At 39.5% G+C, this 23,170-nt stretch overlaps 1 protein-coding gene across 14 annotated transcripts in view; it reads left to right on the plus strand.

Moving 5' to 3' along the window:
- Positions 1–23,170, plus strand: part of LOC309623755 (ELKS/Rab6-interacting/CAST family member 1-like) — a 128,963-nt gene that overhangs the window by 32,005 nt on the left and 73,788 nt on the right. For 12 of the 14 annotated variants that reach the window (XM_082380925.1, XM_082380912.1, XM_082380911.1 and 9 more), the window contains 3 exons: positions 7,080–7,154; positions 12,373–12,534; positions 17,026–17,195. In XM_082380925.1, coding sequence (XP_082237051.1) covers positions 7,080–7,154; positions 12,373–12,534; positions 17,026–17,195 — 407 coding nt within the window. The remainder of the gene's footprint in view (positions 1–7,079; positions 7,155–12,372; positions 12,535–17,025; positions 17,196–23,170) is intronic. The other 2 variants (XM_082380927.1, XM_082380913.1) reach the window with 2 other exon arrangements.

Below are 23,170 nucleotides of genomic sequence, written 5' to 3' on the forward strand. Positions count from 1 at the left end.
GGGGGAGGGAGAATTATGAGTGAACAAGGAAGTCTAATAAAGAACTTAACAACTCTAGGTTGGGTGAGTGGTGACTTGAAATGGCTATTGTGCATTATATCACTAGTGTGTCAAGAAAGGCAGAAAGAATTGAGAGCTGGCAACACTGGGATATCCATAGGTTTTCTTATTATTGGATTATTGTCCATCTTTTTAAAAAGCGGGTTTTCATCAGTTCCAAGACTCATAGTTTTCCCCATCTCAACAGTATGAAATTGAGTTAATAAGTCTTATCCTTGATGGCATCTTAAAATCTCTGTCAGCAAGGCCACAGTCCTGCTTGATTTGTTTGCCTGTGTACTCACAAACAGTTAACAGCTGCTCATTTTAGTCAATGTTGTGAGTATTGTTGCTATTTCTCATGTTAACTTTAGCTGTTGTTCAGTATGTCTTCAGTAATATTATGCTGTGAACCAGCATTGAAACAGTTATTGGTATGGAGAAAGTTATAAAACAGTTCAAAATGATATATGATTAAACTTTATGGTTAAATAAGTAAAAAAGGGTCTTGCAATCAGTATAAAATAAAAATTCTGAATGATAGAAGCTTGGGTCATGGTTTATTTGGAGGCATTTCCTTCTTTTCTTTCCAGCACATTAAACAGTGGTTTACCTTACAATCAGTGGCATCTTAGATTTGATGAAATACAGTAACATTAAAATGGCATTCATATCCAGGAACATTTGTGATTAGTTTTCCATTTTGTTTATGAACATGATTCTGGAGATAGCAGGTAAATAATTCCCCCAAATAAAAGCCAAAGAAGAAAAACAAAAATTAAATTAAGCATTGTATTTTCTGTTTGTACTGAAATTACATTGTTACGTGACTTATTGTTAGATTTTGTATTGTTTACTGGAGTGCCTTTCCTTTGATGGATAGAAGCATGAAGACATCTATTGGACACATACTGAACTAGAGTCAAGACGTGGTTAGTGCCTGGGGCCAGGCATATGGAGTTTTAACAGGCTTTACAGGTGATTCTGTGATACACCAAAGTTTGGTTCTCAGTCTGTTGGCAGAACATACCTGAATTGGCTATGGAATTTTTGGATTGGCTATCCATATGCATACCAAGCATTGTCTATAGGCTGAATAAATATTTCAGTTCTGTATGTGCTCCTGTTTTTTTGAAATGTAGATCCTATTGTGATGAATAAAATACTAATTTGTTGGGAATTCCCTGGCGGTCCAGTCGTTAGGATTCCGCGCTTCCACTGCAGGGGCCACGGGTTCGATTCCTGGTCGGGGAACTAAGATCCGCATGATGCACGACATGGCCAAAAAAAAAAAAAAAAAAAAAATTAAAATACTAATTTGTTTTAAAACATTTACACGTATGTTAATTTTGGTCTGTATAATATTTTAGTCAACAAACCTTGTTTAGTGCAACTGCTCTTATGTTAAGATTTGCAGCAGTGTTTGAGGTTTAAAAGCCCTACTCTTAATCTACAGATTCAATGCAATCCCTATCAAACTACCACTGGCATTTTTCACAGAACTAGAACAAAAAATTTCACAATTTGTATGGAAACACAAAAGACCCCGAATAGCCAAAGCAATCTTGAGAACGGAAAACAGAGCTGGAGGAATCAGGCTCCCTGACTTCAGACAATACTACAAAGCTACAGTAATCAAGACAGTATGGTACTGGCACAAAAACAGAGATATAGATCAATGGAACAGGATAGAAAGCCCAGAGATAAACCCACGCACATATGGATATGGTCACCTTATCTTTGATAAAGGAGGCAAGAATATACAGTGGAGAAAAGACAGCCTCTTCAGTAAGTGGTGCTGGGACAACTGGACAGGTACATGTAAAGGAATGAAATTAGAACACTGCCTAACACCATACACAAAAATAAACTCAAAATGGATTAAAGACCTAAATATAAGGCCAGACACTATCAAACTCTTAGAGGAAAACATAGGCAGAACACTCTGTAACATAAATCACAGCAAGATCCTTTTTGACCCAGCTCCTAGAGAAATGGAAATAAAAAGAAAAATAAACAAATGGGACCTAATGAAACTTCAAAGCTTTTGCACAGCAAAGGAAACCATAAACAAGATGAGACGACAACCCTCAGAATGGGAGAAAATATTTGCAAATGAAGCAACTGACAAAGGATTAAACTCCAAAATTTACAAGCAGCTCATGCAGCTCAATATCAAAAAAACAAACAACCCAATCCAAAAATGGGCAGAAGACCTAAGTAGACATTTCTCCAAAGAAGATATACAGATTGCCAGCAAACACATGAAAGAATGCTCAACATCATTAATCATTAGAGAAATGCAAATCAAAACTACAATGAGATATCATCTCACACCAGTCAGAATGGCCATCATCAAAAAATCTACAAACGATAAATGCTGGAGAGGGTGTGGAGAAAAGGGAACCCTCTTGCACTGTTGGTGGGAATGTAAATTGATACAGCCACTATGGAGAACAGTATGGAGGTTCCTTAAAAAACTAAAAATAGAACTACCATACAACCCAGCAATCCCACTACTGGGCATATACCCTGAGGAAACCATAATTCAAAAAGAGTCATGTACCAAAATGTTCATTGCAGCTCTATTTACAATAGCCAGGACATGGAAGCAACCTAAGTGTCCATCAACAGATGAATGGCTAAAGAAGATGTGGCACATATATACAGTGGAATATTACTCAGCCATAAAAAGAAATGAAATTGAGTTATTTGTAGTGAGGTGGATGGACCTAGAGTCTGTCATACAGAGTGAAGTAAGTCATAAAGAGAAAAACAAATACCGTATGCTAACATATATATGGAATCTAAGGAAAAAAAAAAAAGGTCATGAAGAACCTAGGGGCAAGACGTGAATAAAGACACAGACCTACTAGAGAATGGACTTGAGGATATGGGGAGGGGGAAGGGTAAGCTGTGACAAAGTGAGAGAGTGGCATGGACATATATACACTACCAAACGTAAAATAGATAGCTAGTGGGAAGCAGCCGCATAGCACAGGGAGATCAGCTTGGTGCTTTGTGACCACCTAGAGAGGTGGGATAGGGAGGGTGGGAGGGAGGGAGACGCAAGAGGGAAGAGATATGGGAACATATGTATATGTATAACTGATTCACTTTGTTATAAAGCAGAAACTAACACACCATTATAAAGCAATTATACTCCAATAAAGTTGTTAAAAAAAAAGTGTCAGATATGGGGATATATGTATATGTATAGCTGATTCACTTTGTTATAAAGCAGAAACTAACACACCATTGTAAAGCAATTATACGCCAATAAAGATGTTTAAAAAAAAAAAAGCCCTATTCTTTAACTAGGTTCTAGGCTAGGAATTTTGGCTCTAACATGTCTGAGGAATGCCCATCTGTATCTTTGGCAGTTGTCAGGTAAAAGCAGAGGAGGTTAGAGGGAAAAAAAGAGAAATAAACATATATAGAAAAAACAGAAACTTTGGACAAAGAGTAGGAAGAATTAAAAAAGAAAAAGGGTCCCTAGTTAGTTTTCCCTTTCCTAGTGATTTTGGCAAGTGTGAACAGTTGCATCGCATAACTTACTGATTCAGGTTATCCTTCCTCATCTTTTTTTTGTTGTTGTGTCATTTGTACCTCATTTCCATTTTGACAGGAAGATATGTTTTCTCAGAAGCATGCTGTTACTTGAGATGGTAAAGGGTCAAAGTGCAGTGCTGTCTGACAATGGCAGAGTTGAGGTACAGGAGGAGTAGTGAGGGTTTCTTCTTCATTTCTCCGTGTGGAGTACAGTAAGCCCAGAACTTGTGTGGAGGATTGAAATCTGCTGAAGGGACGTCTAGCCTTGAACCAAGGGTGCTGGAGGCTAAAACCTGAAACTTGAAAGAAAGAAATTTCAGACATAAGTACTACTTTTCAGTCACAAATGCTCCTTTCTCTCAGTTGTGTAAGTAAATGTTGACTTACTTTTAAAAAGAAAGAAACTACTAACAACGGAGAAATTTTGTTCCTAACTTGTTTGTTTTCTTTCTCTAGTCATTATTCTTTATTAAATCAGTGAGAGGAACTGAACACGTTTTCTACCGTGTACCACAGTTGACAGTATAACAAGATCCAGATAATTCTACCTGTATGAATCTCTGGGCTTTCTTTAATTTGTGTAGAGTGAAAATTTTCAGGCTAAAAAGAGCGAAATAAAGCAAGCACTAGCACATTCGACTTCTTACATTTGTCTGAATGGTACATTCTTTTTTATTCCCAGAGTCCTCTCCCTTTATTAACGGTGCAGGAGTCAGAGGCTCGATGTGCTCTCTGGGAAAGGGGAGTTGGTCAGCCCACTGACTGCAGGAGGTGTTCATAATGAGCTTTAATGCGCAGGCCTTTGAATGCAGATCTGTTAGGACTGATAGGTTTTACAAGCTCTTAACAGGAAAGCTTTATGCCTGCGAATGGTTTAAAGTGCACCCTAGTTCCTTAGCAGAAGAGGATTTTTTTTTTATTCAAATGGATTTCTTTCCTTATATATCGGTGATATGCTTGCTAGAGTTTAAAATGAAATTGTAATAGTTTCACTGTAAAGCATTTGGAAATTTCCCTAATATCTGTGTGCCCAATTTATCACCTGTTTACAGTGTAGGGAGTAGATTCAGTGTGGACAGACTGGAGGCTGGGGGGTAACTGATGAGTTTGTTGTTTTAATGCAGGTGAGAGGTGATTATGGCCTGAACTAATGTGTTCAGATTTTGCCCTGGATTAATGTGTTCTGTATTTTACTGTCTTAATGAAGTGTTTTATCTTGCAGGGGTTAATTGTGGATTAACTCGATCCTTAACGAGACTTGCTTTTACACTCTGTTGGCTCTAGTCTAGGTAGCCTTCCCTCCAGGGCTAGACTGTCTCTACTCCTAAGACGTGGCCTTTCTGGTGTCTCTGCTCAGTGCCTCTGATGTTCTCTCCACTCTGGCTCTTTGGAGCTTGAATTCTTCCCAGCCCCATGTGCGTTCAGGTAGTTGCTCAACTCATAGCTCTCTGGTAGTTGTTCTTTGACACTGTGGAGTCTTTCCCTGTACATGCAGGCTTAGTATTTGGTCAAAGACTCCAGGGGACCCCTGTCAGATCAGACACTGCTGCTTTTCTGGCTAGCTTCTTCCTCTGTGTCATTCTGCTCTGCACATTTCTCCTGTCTTTGGGACTCTTACCCACTGATCTGTCTTCTGAGCTCTGCGGGACTGCTGTTTTCTGTTTGGTCTTCCTCTCCCTGCATCACGTATTGGATAGCAAGTCCGGACCATAACCTTGTTAGTTTCTCTTCTCTCAAGGATCATACTCCTGTGCTGCTTGTTTTCCAGCGTCTGAAAACAGTTGCTTTATGCATTTTTGTCTAACTTTAACATAGTTTATGACAGGAGGGCTAGTCTTCTGTCTGTTATGATCAGATTGTGTTGACCTTGTAGAGGGTGAGAAGTAAATAGGAAACTCGTTGAAGGATTGAAAACAGACTATTGCCGTGATTTGTTGATGCTTTATCTAGAGTACACCATTGCTTTCTTTAAAATGGACAGAGGAAATGAAAGGAAACTTAACTCGAGGCTGTTGTAGTAATCTAGGCTGAAACTAGACTGGAACTGGAGTGAAATGATAAATTCAAGAAGTCTTTTGAAGCTGGAACAATTAGGACCTGCTCTAGAAGGTGGTAGGAAGTGAAGATGTGGGAGGAATGAAGGGAGACACTGTGCTGTTTGGCTTGAACCACCGGGAGGGTAATGCCATTTAAGGAGATGGGCAAGACTCATCAGTCTTCAGAGGAGGGGCTAGGTTAAAGAGGAGAAAATGACGAGTTTTGTTTTGGATGAAATAAGTTTGAGTGACCTAGGAAACATCTATATACATGTCAAATGGGCAGAGCAGAGGGCAGGGCTAGAATTTCACCAGCACTGTTCAGATGGAAAATATCCATCTGTATTCTCTGCCATCGCTAGGGGCTGTACCAGGGTACTCTGGAAGTACTGGCTGACTCAGAGACATTCTCAGAATCTGACAAGAAAATAGCCTGAGGAGGTCTGGTAACTTCAGGGTGATCCTTGAAGACCCTAACTGTGATATTCTGCCATCTCCTTCCTTCCTTTCTGATCCTGAACGCACTGACATTTGGATTGAAAAAAATAGCTATGTTTTTCTGCCATTTGCTACCTGTAGACTGTTTAGGAAACTTGTTCAGCAGTCTTACCTTCTTTTTTTTTCTGATTGTAGCCCCTCTGGAGAGAGATTTCCATCGTAGGTAGCCCGGTGGTTGTTGCTCTGGGGGAGGATGCTGTGCAAAGGAGGTTGTCCACACAAATGCTTTCAGTTGTTTTGTGCAGTGCGGACTGTGGCTACTTTGATTCCTCCTTTTTCTTTTTTTTAAAATAAATTTATTTCTTTTTGGCTGTGTTGGGTCTTCGTTGCAGTGCGCGGGCTTCTCATCGCGGTGGCCTTTCTTGTTGCGGAGCACGGGCTCTAGGCGCGCGGGCTTCAGTAGTTGTGGCTCATGGGCTCTAGAGCGCAGGCTCACTAGTTGTGGCGCACGGGCTTAGTTGCTCTGCGGCATGTGGGATCTTCCCGGACCAGGGCTCGAACCCATGTCCCCTGCATCGGCAGGCGGATTCCTAACCACTGCGCCACCAGGGAAGTCCTGATTTCTCCTTTTAAAAAGGGACTATTTCTAACCCCCTTTTTGTATTGTTTGGAGTTCTGATAATATGTCTTGGAGTCCTGTGGAAGAATGACACACAACCTGGGGATGTGCCGGAGCTTCACCTCTTGTGGTGGCTGGGGTCTGTGTGACTTACCGTGTATAACCAGGTGTGCAGAGACGGGGACCCTCCTGTACCCCTTAGCCTGAATGCAGTCTGTGTGCTCCCTGGTCCACAGGGAAAGGTCAGGAAGACAGAAAGTGGATCAGAGTGTCTTACAAGGCCGGGGTAGTCATCTTTGCATGTAACTACTACTCCCTTGCCTCTCCACTCCCCTGTTGAAAAAATGAGAGTGAAAAGGAGGACACGTACTCTCTTTTCTGCTTCTCTTGTATAGGAGATGCATCGGAGATTTGAGAATGCCCCCGATTCTGCCAAAACTAAAGCTCTGCAAGCTGTTATCGAAATGAAGGTGAGAACTTCCTAAGGAATCTTATGTGTCATTTCACACTTTAATGTGTGAGTTTAAGAAAGTGGTATGTAATAATAGTTCGCTCATTTTGTAGACTGAGAATAGTAAGACTTAATGAAAATGACACATTAAAAGAACTTCAGTTTCGTTTCCTCTTGTCCAGCATTTCTTGGAGTCAGCTGTTCTCAAACCTTTTGATATCAGGGCCCCTTATTCTCTTAAAATGACTCATTTCATTTGTTTTTAAGAAAATGTCCGCCAAATACCAAGTTTGTGTGTCAGTTCTTCTCTCGAGTTAAGAATAGGGTTCCGTGAAAAAAGTACCTGATTGGGCTTGCAGCTCACAGAGCACCCAGTGCTGTCCTGGGAGCAGCGTCACACCCAGGTGCAGCAGCCGGGCCTGGCCCCTTCCTGTGTCGTCACACAGCATGGTACAGAGATACATACTCAAGGGCTGAGCATATGAAAAGTCACCAGGGACATTCCTAAGTGAGCCAGTGTTTTAAAAATGTTCTTTCTTATTTTTCTTTTTTGTCTTGAGAGTGCTGGCACTGAAGAATACACTGACGGCTAGCACGGTTTGGCGCTGTTGTCCAGAGGCACGAGCGCTTTTGCCTGTCCTTTATACCTTTAGTGCACGTGTTAACACAGTGGAAAAGGCACATAAAGTCATAGTATTATTATGAAAATAGTTTTGACTTCTCAAAAGGGCTAGGAGGCACCCCCAGGCTTTCACGGACTATACTTTGAAAACTTCTGCTTTAAGTTACTGAGTAGTTAGAAATCTTTAGGCTGAACGTTATGGTGATTGGTGACTAAGCGCTTGCCTTCTGTGTTAAATTGCCTGGATTCAAAACCTGGCTTTATTTAACCAGTTGTATGACATAGAACAAGTAACCTAACCTCTCCATACCTTAATTTCTTTATTGATAAATGGTGATAACAATAGTACCTATCCCATGGGTTCTTTTGTGGTTTAAATTAGTTAAAACAAGTAAAACACTTTAAACAGGACCTGGCACATAGTAAACATTCAGTCAGTGTTAGCTGCTATGCTATTATTATTTTTATTAACAACATATTCCTTCTTGCAAGAGCTAGAAGACTCTTACAGATAGGGACCCCTCCCTCTCCCCCTCCTGCCCTCTCTGTCTCTTTTTTTAACTTCTTTGTATCCCCTAAAAAATTTGACACGGTGTTTTGCATCATGTGCCTTCATTTAATATTTGTTGATGTGGCAAGAGTCTTTAGTTTTTGGTATATAAATAGTTTTATGTAAATAGATGCTTCTCAAGTACAGTTATCAGAATGGTTCTCTTAATTTAGAAGATTTCCTCTTAAAACTTTGTCTTTATTGTTGTATACATCTTTATTCTCACTGGGGAAAGGGTTTACCAAACAAATACCAAATTAGTGGATTCTGGGTTCTTTATAGTTAGACAATTCATAGTCTTGAACATAATCTTGTAAACAGCCTCTAGAAAGGTGTAATTACATATTCACATTTCCCACAAGTTTATTGGTACATGTTATTTCCTGATCCCTGTTGGAACCAGAAACACACGAGTGTACCTGTGTTCACAGAATTATTTTGCTTGCCTTTTGATGGCACAGGGAAGTGTACTGGTTTTAACTGGCAATAGATCTATTTTAAGTTGTGTTAGCCTCCAGCCATTCTGCTAAGAAGCAAGAGACTGAGATTCTGGTGGCCGAGTGGGGTCAGGTGGATGTTATGTTGAAATTGCAGATGCAATAGCTGAGATGCTGAGAGTGTGGCATGAGCTTGAGAGGATCATGAAGAGCTAGACTGGTCTTTGGGGGAAATGGGAAAGGAGGTGATGGTGGACAATAAAAGAGCCCAGCTGTCTTCAAGGTGACGTAATATTCTTTTCTCTCTCCTCCTCCTCTCCCTCCTCCTTTCTCCCACTTTCTTCCCTCTGCTTCCTTCTCCCTTCTCTAACTTCTTCTTTTCCCTTTAGCAGTGGAGGAGCAGGGAGGAATTACTGGACTGCTGTAGGGTTAGAGTTTTGCTGGGTAGATATGGCAGAATTACTGGGATGCAAGTGAATTGAGGGTGGAGGTGAAGGAGTAGTTGGGATGATGAGTCCAGGAATGTAGCCTGGATAGGAAGGAAGAGAATTCAGAATGGATGGACAGGTTGGGAGAAAATGTAGAAGTTAGGGAGGTGGAGGACTCTGTGAGGTACAAGAGCAGCAGTTAATGTGAGTGACGGTGTGTCAGGCCTGGGAGGAGAGGCCTGGGTGATGTGGTCTTGTAAACTGGATAGCTAAAATGGACCGGAGGATGAGGGCGTTGGCATTACGGATGTCAAGGAATTTGGACATTGAAATCCTAGGATTATGGCAAGAGTGGCATTTGAAGGAGAGATCTATTGTCAGCCGGGTGCTGAAGACTTCTTCAGCGGGCGGGAGTGACGGGGAAGCCCCTAGATGGCAGCCGTGCGGAGGGAGAGTGAAGAGGAGTGTGAGCTTTAAATGGGAGCAGCATGGAGGAACCTGGAGGATGCCCACACTTCTCCCTGCCACTCTGTGATGCTGGTGGATTAGTGAACTTCAGTGGAGAGCGTTGGGGGAAATTATATCCTTCGGGAAAGCCTGGGTTTACTTAGAGCAGGGAGACAACTTTTGAAAAAAAGTTGAGCATTTGGGAAATTTAACAAGGAAAAGAGGATTTCAGTGGACTCAGTGGGGTTGGTTGATTAATGATGGGAGACCCAGGGCTGGGGAAGTATAGAGTAGTAAGATGATAAAGAATTTATTTATTTAGTTATTATACATTCTAGGAGTAAGAAACCTCCTTGGAAGGGGCTGTCCTCAAATAAACCCAGCCTGAGTACTGGTTGGTGCTACAACTAGTCCAACATATCTGGCGTTAATTTTCTGGCCTCATCCCAGAAAGTAGCCTGGCAGGTTCTTTTTCTGCCTCATGGCTTTCAGAGCTGCAGTTATGGTCCCTTTTTAGGTGCAGATTTTATGGTGCATGATTTGCTAGTGAGTGTCTGATTTGGTCAAGAGCTGCCTCTCTGTCTGTGTTGGGATTTTCAGATAGTGCATTTGAAGCCGTTTATTTGTTTATTCTTCATGGGCCGGGATAGCTTTAAACGAGTAAATCAAAATCCTGGTTTAGGTTTAGAGTGTCTCTGATTGTGTTAATTTAATATGTTTAATTTTGAACCAAATGTAAGTTTCATTTGAATAGATTTGTAAAAGAAAATTTTCGTTGTGTTATTTTTAAAGGTAATGCAATGCAAGTCAGAGGAGTACAGCCCTTGCCTCTCCCCCGAACCTAAAAATAGCTAGCTGTAAGTGTCTCATGATAAATCCTTTAACTCTTATCGGCATACTCTCAGATAACAAGGAAGGTCAGTCAAGACGGGCTTGAGGTAATGTGAAAAGAGGAAGTCAGTCTCAAAATTTCTTCCTAAAGGAATGGTTTCTCTAAACTTCCAAATAAAATAAAGCTATACTGAATTTATGCTCTTTAAGGTCTTTACTTCTTAGGTGAATAAGCATATGCAACTATAGATGTAAAAGTATCTATTCTTTGTAGGAGTTTTTCTGTAATTGATGACATCTAAAGTAATCTGGGGATAAACTGGATACTGTGACAGACAAAACCAAGAAAATGAGTATAGATGGATGTTGTACTAGGAGGTGATATTCGTGGTGATGCTGATTTACAAGGACAGTGACGTTTCTTTTTAGAAATCATTATGAGATATTTGCAATGCATGGTGAAGTATAGCGAATAAGTAAGATTGCTAATGCAGTAAGTAGCCTCCTCTTATCTGCAGGGGATAGGTTCCACGACCCTCAGTGGATGCCTGAAACCACAGATGGTACCAAAGCCTATATATACTATGTTTTTTCCTATACATACCTATGATTAATTTTATAAATTAGACACAGTGTGTAAGGGATTAGCAACAGTAATTAATAGTAAAATAGAACAGTTATAACAGTATGCTGTGATGGAAGTTATGTGAATAGGTCTCATTCTCTCTCTCTCTCTCTCTCAGTATCTTACTGCACAAATCTAATGCCTTCTTCATCTAAACTAAGCACTTGTCATGCACTGTAGCCGTAACATTTGCAGTTTGAGGTGCAACAGCAAAACTGGCACGAATTTCTTTTTCCTTCATCCCAATTTCACTGCTGGAAGATTCATTCTGACTGTAGATCTTAGCAACCTCAGCATGTGAGTTTTTCTCTTAGTGAGAACTTCCACCTCTTCACTTAAAAGAAGCACCTTACGGCTTCTCTTTGTCAAATCTGAATTGCCAGCATACTACTCTTGTGCTTTGGGGACGGTATTAAATAAAATACTGTCACGTAAAAATGGTCACTTGAACACAAGCACTGTGATGCCAGGACTGTCCATCTGATAACCGAGACGGCTGCCGTGAGTGCCTAACGGGCGCGGGTACACTGGACAAAGGGATGATTCACGTTCTGGTGGGACAGAATGGGATGGTGTGAGAGCTCATCATGTTGATTGGAACAGCGGTGCACAGTTTAAAACTTCTGAATTGTTTTTTCTGGAATTTTCCATTTGATATTTTCTGACCGCAGTTGACCTCAGGTAACTGAAACCACAGAAAGCAGAACCACGGAAAGTAAAACTGTGGAAAAGGTGGGACCACTGTGTGATAAAGTGTAACTGTTAACGTAATTATTCATCCCTTTGTTTTTCTGCAGTGGGACGTTATCAGATCTTTATTATTGTAGATAAGGGTTATACGCATTATTGTGTAAATCTTTGAAACCTTACTCTTTTCCCCACTCCTTTGGGGGCAGAAATAAGCCTTTTAGGGGGGTCAAGTAAAACGATAAAATATTATAGCTAGAAAAGGTTTTACTGTTAATATTACAGATGTTTTCACTAGAAGTTTGTTGACCATAAAGTACTTAGAAACTTTAACTAGTTTTCCATTGCTTCTACTTCTTTAGTTAATACTCTCAATTTTAATCAAAAGGGTGCGGAGGAAAGGATAGAGGAAAAATCATACTATAGATCTCAGTCCTCCTCCTCTCCACCATATGGCCATGAAGGATATATTTTAGAAGCAAGGCACCAGTTGCAATATTTCTACATATTTGTTTATCTTTATTAAACTTCACATCTGTAAAGACAGACTTGTGCAACCTCTCTGACTTTTTGCGAATACTTTAATGTCTAAATCTTCCTTTGTCCTCAGGATTCAAAAATTTCCTCTATGGAGCGTGGGCTCCGAGACTTGGAAGAGGAGATTCAGATGCTGAAATCGAACGGGGCTTTGAGTACTGAAGAACGAGAGGAAGAAATGAGGCAAATGGAGGTCTATCGGAGCCATTCTAAATTTATGAAAAACAAGGTCATGGTGTGTGATACCGTGATTTTTAAATGGGGTTTGAAAAATTGATGCATGTTCCTACTTCTTTAGTGATGATGGACCTCACGCTGTTTTATCAGGCTTCAGGGAAGAATACTTGTACCGTAATTCTTTCAGATAGAACTTTCCCAGAATTAAAGTCAGAATTACTGATGTTGTATAGTTATTTCAAATTTCACTTTAAAGAAAATTACTTGTATGAGGCTAAGCGTGTATTATCACAGTTTAACATTTCATGTCTACCAGTACTTCTGAGGCGATTAGTAGGATTACATCCAGATGAGTTTTTCTCACTATATGAAACATCGCGTTCTCTATATCTTGTGAACAAATTTAGAAGTCAAATTCAGCCTAAGAGACTGAATCCACCTCCCCTTTTTTTTCCTGAAATGGCTTAAATAAAATCGTGTTTTCCCTTCAAACACAGTTCCCTAAAGGAAAGCCCTTTGCGCTCTCCCTTGGAGAAGACCCATGTGTATCAGGTTTATTGTTTCCCACGTGCACTTGGGGTGTATGTACAGTAGGATAGGCATCGCTGAGACATATCAGTCTGTATTATAACCTCAGTCACAGTATTCCTTCTTTAGAGCCAAAGGCATTTATTTTGATCCTATGAACTATTTTAGGCAAATTGGAGGACTTAGTTTATTACAGTTATCAGTTTATCAGGTCTGTGGTGTTTTAAAGATCATAATTTCAATTATAAAATATTAGCTAGAAAATAAGTGTTCCTCCCCCTCCCCCTGCCCCCCATATCCCAATTGTGTTAGTTCCCTAATTTCTCAGAAGTGAAAACTGTTCCTTTAATGATACAGTTTCTGGCTTCTTTCTGTGATACCCATACCTGCATATAAGTCAGTAGAATATTCCTCTGTTATTTTAAGAATCTGTTATCAATGACTACGGCCAATTTCATGTAACTTTTAGAACTTAAAAATTCACATATCCAACTTTCTGTTAGTTTTGATTTATCATTCTAACTTGAGAACAAAATAAAATATCATCTCTGCTTCCCATTTGCTGATTAGCACATTTCAGTCCATTACCCTGTGAAAATAGTGAGCCCATCTAGGGTCCTTTGAAGAGGAAATTAGGGGAACAGATTTGATTGTGTTATATGAGTTATTGTTATTTCCAGTTACTGCTCTGGCTCAAAAGCAGATAATAAGAAGACTTAAGTTGACACATGAGTGAAAAAGAATAACAATGTCGTGACAGGTAGAGCAACTGAAGGAGGAGCTAAATTCGAAAGAGGCTCAAGGGGAGGAGCTGAAAAAGAGAGCGGCTGGTCTTCAGGCAGAGGTCTTTGCCGAAAGATTTACCCTTTGCGTGCAGTGATCCCACAGTGGGACCCTGCTGCTCTGGCTCTGGGTGCTCACACTTTCACTCTGTGGTCGGCAGCTTTGCCCGGGACTAGCACTGACCAGCCTGCTCTGCTCTTTAACTGACTCCTGTTCACCGGTTTGACCCACGTGCCACCCTGTGTGCAGCGAGCCCTCATGTGCTCTGGAAGCCCTGTCCCTGGTTTTTGTTTTGTTTTGTTTTGTTTTTTATTTTTTATTTTTTTGGCCGTGCCACACGGCATGCGGGATCCTAGCTCCGCGACCAGGGATTGAACCCGCGCCCCCTGCAGTGGGAGCGCGGCGTCTTAACCACTGGACCGCCGGGGAAGGCCCCCTGGTTTTTTATTGTTGCTTTGTCACTGTGTGGATGGTGCTTCAAAGCTGTTTTTTCTCGACTTCTTTCCTGTTAACCAGAAACTTGTTGATTTATGTGAATGGTCTCTTTCTCTTCTTAGGTACAAAGAATGTGCAGATGTTCTAGGTCCATCACCCAGGGTTTATTTGAGTCTGATTTCTTGAGTGAAGTGCTTTACCTTCATATGTAGACATCATCTTTAAGTCCCCGATAGGTGATTTTGCAACAAATTTTACTTTCTTTGGAACAGATGTATAGAAGTGATTAGCTTATTTAGTTATCTGGTCAGTTAGAAGTAGCGTGAAACTTAAAGTCTCTAAATCTATTCAGTAGCTCAATCATCTGTCTAGAGAACTTGAAATTCCATTTCAAACTGTGATAAAATGATTATAATAAAATAGCTGACACTTGAGTACTTATTATAAGCATTTTATAACCTACTAAGGTAGGTATATTCTCAACCCAATTTATGGATAAGGAAGCTGAGGTAACACAGTGGTGCTCAGGAAGCACAGTTAGTAAGAGGCAGAGTTTGATTTTTACACAAGCCATTTGGGTCCAGAACCTGTGCTGGTAAGCTCTGCACTCCACTGCCCTATACTAGGCTGTGCACGCATTTGTCTCCCAAGTGTCAGGAAAAAAACTGCTTCTGAAAATTACGGTAGGATAAGACTGGAATGCAGCATTAAAAGAAAAAAAAAAAAACACTTGTGCTAATTTAGTGTGTTTGCTATTTATGGACCACTTTATAGTATAGATAGAAAAGTGAGATATTTTGTCTAAAAGGGTCCAATTTGGTTTGTTGTAACCATGTATTGTGTAGAGGAGAAGTTGATCTATAACTTTTTTTCCCTCAGCTAGTATTATTAATTTCTTTTTGTGTCGAACAACAGGCTAAACATTCTCTACATTTTTTTGGTTTAATCTGTACGCAGTACAGTGGCACTGGTTTGCTTTCTCCATCTTACTGATTAGGAAACCAAGGCTTAGAGAGGTAGTTACCCAAGAAGACACACTCGTTCGTTCTCACGTGGGATTGACTGCAAAAGCCTTATGCTCCTAACTTTTAAGGAAAATTTGTGCTTCTAAACTCTTCTATTTAGGATATTTTCTTCTTTTTCTCAGTCTTTATGGTCAGTATAGCATTATTTGAGGATTATTTAGTAATGCAGATGATGAGGAAACTGAGATTTTATATTTATTTTTGATCACATGGTCTAGAGGTAGCTGGGAATTTGAGTAATCTTTAAGCCATAGTTCTTTAGCTGATGAGGTGAGAACATTTTGAACGTTTCTCCTGACTATTCATTCATACCACAAGTGCGTTTTTAGTGCATTCTGTTTGTTAGGGGTGGGATGTTGGTAAAGGGATGTCATGAAAGATGCTACACCATTACAGTATGTGGCAGCTCCTGGGTATGTATCTGAGTTACAGGATGGAAGTAGCTGCTGTTTACAGCTATCTTCCAGTGATGTCCTTAGCAGCTGCGAGTATTTTGCATACAGTGAGCACACAGAAATGTTTGTTGAATGAATGAATATTCTATTTGTAAGTAGAGATTTCATGCATATGAGAAAAATGCTTGTCTTCCTGATGAAACAGAACAGTAAATTATAAGTTTATTTTTAGTCCTCCTTAAAAGTAATTTTAATTACAGTCAAATGTATTTCATACTTTCTCATGGGAAATTGTTCTCAAAAACTTTGTCCCTTATGCCTAAGATTATTTCAGTCAAAATACTTTAGATACATTCAACTTTTTAAAAAGTATTTTTTGTTTCATCAGTGGTACTGAGATTACTGACTTCTTGTGAAATTTATACTTCCAAGAGTCTATATTTTAGTGCATAGCTACCTTGCTTAGGCAGTAGATACAATGTAAAAACAGATATGATTTCTGTTAATTTGGCTTACATTTAGAATAAAAGAGTAAAAATTCTTAGAAACACGGTAGAAATGTAAAGGAGATGTTTGATGTTAAATGTTTTCTAAGTTAAGATGAGAAAAATTTCTGGGGGAGTGAGTGGCACCTGTTGATGTATGGATTACTCTGTCAGAGTAATTCAAATTTGATTACACATGTAGATTCTTAGAGAATGAGATTTTATGCGTTCTTTATTTAGGTTATATACTTTTATCCATTTAGTTGATATGACATGTTGTAGGTAATATAACTTTGTAGGTGGAATCTTTCTTTTAGGTCAGTACCCCTAACTCCTCAAAATTATATAATTTTTAGAAAGCACATGTTTATAATGCCTTATAACACTAAAGTGGCTTTTTAAGAAGGACTTTATGTACACTTTCATTTGAGAATGAAAAAAACAACAATGAAAAAATAAATGTGCAGCTTTTGAGTTTAAATAGCAATAGTAGGAAGTTTCTTTTTTCTTTCTGTATTCCATCTACACTAATCCTGCTGTATGATTTGAAGTTTCTTATGACTTAGTAAGATGAAAACTGCTTTAGTCGTGTTCAGATGCTTACTGCTGTCTCATAGTCATCTAAGTGAATTGGGATTTTTCTTCTTCCATTCCTTTTCTAATGGATTTCAGAAGTTTAGGGGAGACAATAAATGAAAACTGGAAATTTTGCTATTAGTTGAATAAGCTTTGTTTTTTGGGGGGGGGTGGTCAGCTAAGATTAGATGGTGCAAAAAGATGAATTGTGTCCTGTCATAAAGTTAATGCTGTATATCTTGACATGGATCTGTCAAAGATCCAGATCAGAGGTGGTGGTTTTATTTCTTTTTTCCTTACACTGCTTTTTCTTCTTCTCTAGATTGGTCAGGTGAAGCAGGAGCTGTCCAGAAAGGACAGAGAACTACTAGCCCTACAGACAAAGCTAGAAACACTCACCAACCAGTTCTCAGACAGCAAGCAGCACATTGAAGTGCTGAAGGAGTCCTTGACTGCTAAGGAGCCTCGAGGGCTGCCATCCTGCAGAACGAGGTAAAAGGAGTTGTGGGATTTGCACGGAGCCCATTCCTTGGCACCTTTTCTTGTGTGTTACCTGTGCACTTCTTGTTGTGTTGAGATACGGGAGCTATGAATAATGTTATGATGGATTCTTTAGCGATGTGGTCAGTTATAGTACTAAACTATAACCATCTTGTTTCTATTGTTCTTGTATCTAACAGATTAAACCGGTGCAGTTAATATATGTTTTTGATACTTCAGACTTTGACTAAGTCTGTGCTTCTAAGTAGACTTTAAACTAATGTTATGAAATGAAACGATAGTTGTAAAAGCATTTGTTTTCACCCGTGGTAAATCTTTCAGTCATGAATGGGAGTGAGCTTGGTCAGCCTGTGTTGGGTTATTAAGTGCCCTTAATTTTTGGTATTATGAATAGCTTTAAGTAGGCAAACTGTGGAATCTAGAAATGTTTGAGATAAATCTTGTTTTGAACTGCAGATTATTAGACATGTGCCTTCATGTCCTGTTTGAAAATAAAGTTAGCATTTTTAGAAATATTAGAAGAGTATCTAGTCTGCCAGCCTTGATTAGAGGTAGGAACACACTAAATAATTCCAGGCAGATGAGAATCTCTCATATTTGCAATGAGAAGGAATTGATGATGCTATTTGGATTTACTGTCTTAAGGAAAATATTTTCTAAAGATCTCAATGAAATAGAGAATTTAGGTAGGAATAGGTAAGCAGTTCTGCTGTATAGAAGAAAAATAAAGCGTATAGTATGGATTAATTTTTTCTTTTCTTTTCAAGAACAAGATAATAGATAAATAAAGGCATAGTGTAATGAAGAAAGGAATGGGTAGTAAAAAGAAGGCATAAAAACATCTTAGACCCAGAAGTTCAGAATCTTCAAGCGAGGAGGAATGGGAAAATGACCAAAATGTTTCGTGTAGTATTTTATTTTTTTACAGTTAGGGATTTTGTTGAAAATGAGAGATTTGGATGATGTATTTATAATTTTCCTTACAACTTATACTTTTTCTATTTTGATCACGTTTCATTTTATCATGATACCTCAGAGGGATATTTTGGGGTAGATAAGGCTCTGGCGCTGGAGTCACAGTTACTGAGTGTGAACTTCAGTTTTACCACTTGCTACCAGGTGCAGGGTCCTGGGCACATTACTTAAGTTCATTGTGCCTCGTTTTACACCTGTAAGATGAAGAGGCGTTCCTGCCTCATTAGGTTGTTAGCATTAAACTAATTTATTCACTCCTAGTGCCTGGCACATAGTAAGGTCTTTGTCTGTCAGTTATTGGCATCCTTCTAATTCTTGTAATACTATCAGCTAATATATGTAAACTGTTAAAACGGTAAGAGAACATTGTTGCTTTTCTTTTCATTGGCATAAATTTTATGTAGAAGGTCTGCTATTTAACATTTTTATCAAGCTAAATTAAGGTTTATTCAGGGAATTGCAAATACAGAATTATCTGGAAAATGTTACCTGCAAATTTATTAATTTGTGGCTTTATTAGAGATTTTCACATCAGTGCCTGGTATGGATGCAGTACTACAAAAGGGTCAGAAGAGGGCGCCAGTGTTTTGGAGCTGAGCCTGTTGGCAAGTGCTGCTGTGATAGTTTTGGATGGAGGTAGCGGGTGTGGGAACCAGGGAACCAGGCAGTTGGTTAATGATAATGCAAACATTTAAAAGCTTGTCACAGTCTAATAGATGACTTCTTCCCCTTGGCAACCCATCCTTCTCTTTGTACCCCCCTCTGAAATAGTGTTCTTATTAGCTAGGTCTCACACAGATGGGCTTGTGATTGGTTTCTTGTACCATAGAGAACAAAGACTGTATTTGTGGTCATTCTTGGATGGTTTTTATATTTGTTTTTAGGACTAACTGAGTTTCAGCAATTACCCCTGTAAGTTATTAGGACTACTGCTCAAATATAAGGGTCTCATTCTAAAAGATAACAGTAGAAAAGCTAACTTCCTTTTGAATTTGGGGTGATTATATGAATGTTATATGCCTGTTTATCAGGATTTGCTATTTTTTCTTAAATTACTCTGGTGACACTTGACAAGGCTCACTTTTTCCAAAGCAGCTTTCTCCTGTTGGATCCCATAAAAGACAGTTTGAACCAGCTCTTTGAAAGTTCTCACCTATTTCTATAATTGCTATCTTTCTGTTCCTATAATTGCTCTTTTTTAAAAAAATAATTTTATTTATTTATTTTTGGCTGCATTAGGTCTTCGTTGCTGCGCGCGGGCTTTCTCTAGTTGCGGCGAGCAAGGGCTACTCTTTGTTGTGGTGCACAGGCTTCTCATTGCGGTGGCTTCTCTTGTTGCAGAGCACAGGCTCTAGGCTTGCAGGCTTCAGTAGTTGTGGTACGCGGGCTCATTAGTTGTGGTTCGCAGGCTCTAGAGCACAGGCTCAGTAGTTGTGGTGGCGCACGGGCTTAGTTGCTCCGCGGCATGTGGGATCTTCCCAGACCAGGGCTCGATCCTGTGTCTCCTGCATTGGCAGGAGGATTCTTAACCACTGCGCCACCAGGGAGGCCCCCTATAATTGCTCTTTATCGATCTCATCCTCCTCTCTGAAGCTACCCTAGACTTTCATCCAGCTCTCAAATCACAAAATTAAGCACATATGAAAAAGAACATGGATTCAGGAGTTTTTTGTTTTTTTTTTTTTTTTAATTTTAAAATTCTTGAAGGAAAAACGGGATGTGGGAAAAGACCTGGTGTTTTTCCTGTTCAGGGTCCATGGAATGAGGTCCTTTTGTGTTGGGCAGTGTACAGTGTATAGTATCTATGGAATTGCTCCAGTTTTATGAACATCTCCTTTAATCGGTTGACCTTCACAGAGGTGGTCTGGATTTAGTAGCACTGTGGTCAAAGCATGGGCTTTGGAGTCAGACCTAGGCTTGAAATAGCCTTCTACATTTATTAGTTATGTGACCTTGGATGAGTTATCTTACCTCTGTAATCCTCCATTTTCTCATCTGTCACTGAGAAGAATAATAATACCAACTTCCTAAGGTAGGCGCAGTGGTTAAGAATCCGCCTGCCAAAGCAGGGGACACGGGTTCGAGCCCTGGTCCAGGAAGATCCCACATGCCGCAGAGCAACTAAGCCCGTGCGCCACAACTACTGAGCCTGAGCTCTAGAGCCCGTGAGCCACAGCTACTGAGCCCATGTGCCACAACTACTGAAGCCTACGCGCCTAGAGCCCGTGCTCCGCAACAAGAGAATCCACCGCAATGAGAAGCCCGCGTACCGCAACTAAGAGTAGCCCCCGCTTGCCGCAACTAAAAAAAAGCCCACGCGCAACAACAAAGACCCAACACAGCCAAATAAATAAACACATAAATTAAAAAAAAAATTTATGAAATACAGGAAAAATGCAGGAAATAATATAGTAGACAGTACTCAGATTTAACTTACATTTATGTGTGACCACATTAGGTGATCTTTAAAGGTCCTTTCAAAGAAAAGATTAAAACAAAAAAAGCTCATTCTAAACTAAATATTCAGTGAAAGCAGAAACTTTTGTTAGAATCTCAGGTTTTTAGAACTGGTTGGGGCTAGGAATAGGCTAGGAATAAATATTAGGAAGCTGTCATTATGGGGGTAGTGGCTAAAGCCTTAGGGATGAATTGGTTTCTCCAGAGGAAGGTTGTATCGAGTGAGATGTAAAGAGGGGGAAATGACAGCGGATCCAGTGAAGAAAACTGAAAAGGTGTGGTCAGAGAGTTAGAAAGGCAGTGAGTCATATAATTGCAAAAGAGGAATTATAGGAAACATGCCATTGTTACTGGCATGCAGTTACTAGTGCTAATGTGCTCTTAGGTAGATCTGTTTATTGATGTAAAACAAAAGAAGGTTAAGATGGGTTGAGATAATTAATACTTTTGTGGTCAGAAGTAAAAGGCCAAAACAGCAAGGTAGCCATTTTTCTGTTCATCCAGTAGCTTAAAGTTACTTTTGAATAAGTAGGAAAATGCTTTTTTTGAGATTAACTAATTCAGATTTGGTAATTGACTTTTTTCCCCCTCACTAAAGAAGTGGAGGTAATTTTCTATTTAATACTGGAATATTGAAGGTAAGACTGTTAGATGTATTTAGGATTATGAAACTGAGCAGTAACTGTCAAGAGTAATAAATGTTATTCACTAATATTCCAAACTCGCCTATTTATGGCAATCCCACATTTTCTCTTTGTTTATTTTTAATCTCCTTGTTATGATACTTCTATAGCTGGCCATTTTTATGATCTCTTAAACTTTGTGTTTAGGTTCATGAGAAAAAATAAAGTTATCTTTGGGTAGAGGACTTGGTGGCTTCCCCCTCCTCTGATTTATTACTTGTTTTTCTGCTAATTGCCATTTTACTTTTCGTATTTTCCCTTCTTTCATTCTGGACAACTGTAACTTTTCATTTTAATTAATTAGTGATGTTTTCCTATTACACTGCTCCCACAACGCCCTCCTCCAACCTAAATATAGGTTGCTCTAGAGTTTGCAATATACATTTTCACTCTTTTCTTTTTCCTCAGCTTTTTCAATGCCAAAAATTGTAGATATTTAAGGTGTACAACATGATGCTTTCATCTATGTATGCATTGTGAAATGGTTACCACAGTCAAGCTAATTAACACATTCATCAACCTTAAATAGTTACCTTTTTTCGTGTGTGTGGTGAGAACACTTTTTAAAAATTGTAGTATAATTGACATATAACATTTTATTAGTTTCTGGTGTACAACATAACAACTCAATATTTGTATATATTGCAGAATCATCACCACAGTAAATCTATTGAACATCCATCAATATACATAGTTACAAATTTCTTTTCTTGTGATGAGAACTTTTAAGATGTATTCTCTTAGCAACTTTGACATATGCAGCACATATTTATAGTCACCATGCTGTACATCACATCCCCAGGACTTACTGTTTTGTAACTGGAAATGTGTACCTTCTGGTCCCCTTCACCCATGTCGCCCACCTCTGACTCCCCACTTCTGGCAGGCTACCAGTCTTTTCTGTGAGCTTGGTCTTTTTGTTTTTGTTTTAGATTCCATATATAAGTGCAATCATAATGACATTTATCTACTCTGTCTGACTTATCTCACTTAGCATGTTCTCAAGGTCCATCCATATTGTGGCCAATGAAAAGACTTTCCCCCTTTTTTATGGCTGAGTAATATTCCTGTGTGTGTATACATACATACATACGTACATACCGCATTTTCTTATCTATTCACCCACTGATGGACACTTAGATTGTCGAGAACACTTTTTAAGATGTATTCTCTTAGCAGATTTCAAGTATGCAACACAACATTGTTAACTAGAGTCAATATCCTATACGTTAGATCCCCAGGACTTATTCATCTTATAACTGAAAGTTTGTACACTTTGACCAACATCTTCCCATTTCCCCACCCCCAGCCCCTGGCAACCACCCTTCTACCCTCTGCTTTTCTGAGTTCACCTTTTTCAGATTCCACATTATAAGCAAGATCTTCCATGTTTTTAATATGTGGCATTTCCTTCTCATTCTTCTTTGGAGTGTCCATTTTTCTGCTTACATTGCCCCTCTACTCTTGGGTGTTGTCTCCTTTTCCCCTTAGCGCCTTTAACTATTTTTTAAAAATATTTATTTATTTTTTTGTCTGTGTTGGGTCTTGGTTGTGGCATGCAGGATCTTCATTGTGATGCGCGGGCTCTCTAGTTGTGGCGCACGGGCTCCAGAGCGCATGGGCTCTGTCGTTCGTGGGATGCAGCCTCTCTAGTTGAGGCGTGGGGGCTCCGTAGTGGCGGCGCGCGGGCTTAGTTGCCCTGTGGCATGTGGGATCTTAGTTCTCTGACCAGGGATCAAATCCGTGTCCCCCACACTGGAAGACGGATTCTTAACCGCTGGACCACCAGGGAAGTCCTGTGCCTTTAGCTATTTATCATAGTTACTTTAAATTCCCTGTCTGGTAATTCCA

Source organism: Balaenoptera borealis (assembly GCF_965194805.1).
Source record: "Balaenoptera borealis genome assembly, chromosome: 2".
NCBI classification, from domain to species: Eukaryota; Metazoa; Chordata; class Mammalia; order Artiodactyla; family Balaenopteridae; genus Balaenoptera; species Balaenoptera borealis.